At 37.8% G+C, this 5000-nt stretch overlaps 1 protein-coding gene across 2 annotated transcripts in view; it reads left to right on the top strand.

Moving 5' to 3' along the window:
* Positions 1-3989: 3989 nt before the first annotated feature.
* Positions 3990-5000, top strand: part of Fer2 (48 related 2) — a 27514-nt gene continuing 26503 nt past the window's right edge. For both annotated transcript variants that reach the window (XM_068360220.1, XM_068360219.1), the window contains exon 1: positions 3990-4772. In XM_068360220.1, the coding sequence (XP_068216321.1) occupies positions 4235-4772 (538 nt within the window). In that variant the 5' untranslated portion in view covers positions 3990-4234. The remainder of the gene's footprint in view (positions 4773-5000) is intronic.

The raw sequence follows: 5000 nt of genomic DNA, 5'->3' as shown, positions 1-5000 counted from the left end.
ATGCAATGGAAGATGAATTATCATTGGAAGGAGAAAAAATAAATGAGGTAAAATTATTCAAGTATTTGGGAACTATGATCTACAACACAGCGTCTTTACAATTAAAGTTTAGTGAGATATTGAAAAAAGCAAATCAGACAATGGTTAGGCTATGTACATTTTTGAAATCATATAGCCTGAAATAACATATAAAAATCAGACTATACATCGGTTTAGTAAGATCTATGTTACTGTGTGGACATGAGTCATGGTATGTCAATGAAACACTCTTCAATAGAATAAGTAGATTTGAGAACAAAGCCCTCAGAATGATATTGGGAGTTAAATGTTAGGACAGGATTAGTAATGAAACTATAAGAGAGATTACTCGAGTGTCATATGTGGATGAGATCATGATGAGGGGTAGATGGAGATGGTTTGGGCATGTTCTTCGCACTCCCCAAGAGAGATTAGTTCCCCAAACCTTCAGTTGGGCTCCACAAGGGACTAGGAGAATTGGAAGACCCAGGCCTACATGGGTAAGGACTATGGAATGCGAAGTAGGAGATGATGAATAGAGAAGTATTCAATTAAAAGCTCAAGATAGAGACGACTGGCGAAATCTAACCGAGGCCCTTGGCGTCAATAGGCATAGGAGCAGGTGATGATGATGCTTGGAACACTAAAGTATGTTCCAGTTAAAAAAAAGGTACAGTATCCTTTTGCTCAGTTACTGACTTGAAACTTGATGTGAATAAGATTTGTAAATAAAAACCATTCATTAATCAAAATCATAACAACTATGAAAAAAAAAAAAAAAAAAAAAATTATGAATTTTTTTTTGAGTGAGGCAGATTTGACCTACTCCCAGGGGTTCCCTTTTAGCTCGGAAAATTTCCCAATAGCAGATTGGTCGGAAGTATTTTTGTTCGAATACCATTATTGTTTTCAAATAATTACCAGGTAATGTGAATCGAAACTTATTTACTAAACGAAATTTCTCCCTCAGATTCGAATGCCCAAAATAGGGAGAAATATAGATTTCAATAACACAATAGACCTCTAACAATGTCAGCCTACCATATAGTTCTTGTTGCAAAAACTTTTCTTATTATTATTATTATTATTATTATTATTATTATTATTATTATTATTACAGCCCTAGTTGGAAAAGCAGTATGGTATAAGCCCAGGAGCTCGAACATGGAAAATAGCCAAGTGAGAAAAAGAAACAAGCAAAATTAAGATTTAAGAAGAGTAACAACATTAAAATAAATAGCTTTTATATAAACTATAAAAACTTTAACAAAACAAGAGGAAGAGAAACAAGACAGAACAGCGTGCCCAAGTGTACCCTCAAGCAAGAGAACTCTAACCCAAGATAGAGAAAGACCATGGTACAGAGGCTATGGCACTACCCAAGACTAGAGAACAATGGTGTGATTTTGGAGTGTCCTTCTCCTGGAAGAGGTGCTGACCATAACTAAAGAGTCTCTTCTACCCTTAACAAGAGGAAAGTGGCCACTGAACAATTACAGTGCATTAACCCTTTGGGTGAAAAAGAATTCTTTGGTAATCTGAGTGTTGTTAAGTGCATGAGGACAGAGAAAAATGTGTAAAGAATAGGCCAGATAACTCGCTGTGTGTGATGTGTGGAAAAAAGGAAAATGAATCATAACCAAAGAGAAGGATCCAACGTAATGCTGTCTGGCAGTCAAACGACCCCTTAACTCTCTAGCAGTAGTATCTCAATGGGTGGCTAGTTCCCTAGCCAATCTACTACCTACAAAGAAAGATTATTCATGATTTGTTAATACATTGATTTAGTTTTTGGTGATACGGGATAAACTGCTAATGATGAATTTTACAAAAATCCAACAAAGTTCTGATTCTCTTTATCTGAGTTGGGAAAATGAGGAGATCAAACGCAAATTATATACTCAATCATGCGCATGCGCGTAATAGCCTATTGGATTGACTACTGGCGCTATATTCACAACGACACTGCCAAAAACTTGAAGTACCACATAGCTCCAAAAGGTTATGACAAACATCTTCCCGACCAAAGAAGGTACTAACATAAATAATGCTTCGCTTTAAGGACGAAGAAATAGTATTGGTTTGCTACTCAAATAACTAAAATTTCTTGCTTATTTTTAGAGAATACGAAGGTCCCCATAAGTATCGCTTTTAATGTATATTGTATATGAGTTTTCTTCATCTCAGGTATTTGTGTTACCTGTTGATGAGATTTTTGTGGAACTATCGTGACCAAAAGGGGTTTTGGTAATAGACGTATTTTGAGTTTACTTTCCCGGATGATAAATTCTGTTGAAATCATTGTACTTTAGAAAAGCTAAGGATTCAGCCGAATGCATGAGAGGAAGCGTTAAAAGTCGCTCTCTCTCTCTCTCTCTCTCTCTCTCTCTCTCTCTCTCTCTCTCTCTCTCTCTCTCTCTCTCTCTCTCTCTCTCTCTCTCTCACACACACACACACACACACACACACACACATATATATATATATATATATATATATATATATATATATATATATATATATATATATATATATATATATATATATATATACATATATATATATATATATATATATATATATATATATATATATATATATATATATATATATATATATATATATATATATATATATATAATTTTCCTCTATAAATGATAATTCCATTTACGATCCACGGTGACATTGGTCAAACTTTATTTATATGAAAATGCTTTATTCCCAAAATTTCATCTACGAATATTCTGAATTTTTTTTGTTTATATATTGTCAGCTAAGAGTCTTATACGAAAGACTCAGGGTTAAGAAAATTACGATTACCTTTTATTTCATTTAATCAATATCATGATGATGATTTTGGATGCATAATGATTCATAAATATATAAACCTAAAGAACCTTAATTTTGAATTGTATTGAACACTTCAGCTTACGTCCAAGGATCAGATCACAGTAGTGTAGCCAGATATGGGGATTTATCCCTAGATTTTGGGATTTTGGGTGTCTGATGGGGATATTCTGTACAAATTTCTATGAAGAAGAAACAAAGATGAGTAAATCTTTATATTGTTATATTGTTGCAATTAGTTTGCTTGCACTTACATCAAGTATAGTTAGCAATTTTTAAACTAACCCATCTAGCAACACTGGGTCACCGTAGCACCTTATGAACCAGAGAAAAGGTCTCCTATAAAACTACTTTCCGGTGACGAAAATATAAGATACAAATCACGAACTGCTATATATTTATTTGACACATCTGGATTCACAAAATAGATTTTTTCAGTGGTCCCTAAATCTGATGATTGAAACAATTTTAAAGGCCAGTTTCTACTGATTTTTTTTTTCAGTAAATTTTATCGGAATACGTCAGCTTCTTTATCCAATTTTCCAAGATTTTGAAATTGCATCGGTTTTTCTTTCTGAAAAATACGATGTTTCTTTTATTTTTCAAGCAGTGATCGATTAAAAATTGAGATATCGATCAGTATTAGCTCTTTTTAGTGGGAATTTCATATTTAAATCCGATTTTTAAATATCACTTGCCAGAGATGTTTGTTTCCCATGAAGGAAGAAATTTTCCCAAGGTTTTGTTGGCTTAAGTAATTAGGCAAAGCAGATTTATTCTGTGTCCTGAATGGCTGACAACTAATCGATTAGACGGCCCTCAGCCAATCAACTTGCGCTGTTTTGTGTGGGCGGCGCTTGATGCGTAAGCCGTTCTGTGAACTTCCAGGGAATCTTGTTTGCAGTTATCGCCTGGACTTGAATCATCCACCAATCAGCGTTGAGCCTGGGGAAAGAAACGGATTTTGTTTGGTCTTCCTTAATGACGTCAGAGTCCAAAATATTACGCCCAAGAGGGTGGGAGCTGTTGGAAAGCTTTTAGGAGGGAGAGAGTCAGGTGGATTTGTCATCAGGGGTGGGTATAAGGGAGATGAAGAGTCTGGAACCAATATGTCTGCTGTCAGCCCCAGTCGCCACTACAATCACTGCTCGCTCTCTCATTGGTGGGTGGGTGAACCCTCTAGGATCCTTTGGCAAGTGCAGCAGTCGGGCGCGAAATAGATTCAACGGTATACATCAGCGCCATTAGGAGCACTGTCAATTCCAGAAGCAGTAAGGGACCCCGTGGTGGAGCCAGAATTTCAATTTTTAGCCCCCGTGAGCGTCAGTCTTTGGTGACAGAGGACAAAAAGTGGAGGTAGAGAGGCAGTATGGCTGAGGCCGTGGTGGGATCTGTTGCCCCAGTACCTCGTCAGATTGGCTGTGGTCAGGCTGCACCCTCACAGATCACCAGTCCACCTTACTCTGAATTCTTCACCTCTCTACCACAAAGCCACACGCCCCCGGCTCATTACGCTCACACCTACGTCCATCATCAAGTCCAACAACAGATTCGAGGGGGAGGAGGAGGTGACCTCGGTTGCAACAGTCCTCCCTCGGCCACTTCCATTGGCAGCTTGACCCAGCTGGGCCAGGTACCTAACCAAGTGAGTGGCGGGACTAATCAACTGACGGATTACGGTGCCGCCTTTACCGCAGGTGTACCAGCGTCCCTACCGACAGCCGCAGCTAGCGGCAGCAGTTCCACCACCATCAGCACAATCAGCAACTCTAACAATTCATCGGGTCACGTAGCGGCGGCGAACAGGACTGTCAACATGCAACAGGGAGGCTATTGCGAAGAGGAGGAACTGCCGTCCTGTGCCTTCGCCCACCCTCACCTCCATAGTCTCCCTTTCCTCGTTCACGGTATGTGATTGAAAAAATTCCTTACTAGTCTTGATACTATTAATTGTTCTTTTCCTGTCCGTAAAGGCCTCAAGTTAGTTTTGTAAACAGTAGCCGTTTTTATTGCATATAACAATGTTCTTTATTGTGATTTTGAGATGATGTGTTTCTAGGCAGAGATGATTGTTTTAATTAGGTCAACGACCCTGGCAACAATATCATAAAGAAGTAAAGTATTCATCATTATTT

The sequence above is a fragment of the Palaemon carinicauda genome, chromosome 37, assembly GCF_036898095.1.
Source record: "Palaemon carinicauda isolate YSFRI2023 chromosome 37, ASM3689809v2, whole genome shotgun sequence".
In the NCBI taxonomy this organism is placed as follows: Eukaryota; Metazoa; Arthropoda; class Malacostraca; order Decapoda; family Palaemonidae; genus Palaemon; species Palaemon carinicauda.
The sequence above is the reverse complement of the archived record's forward strand: the minus strand, read 5'-3'. Positions and strand labels throughout refer to the sequence as shown.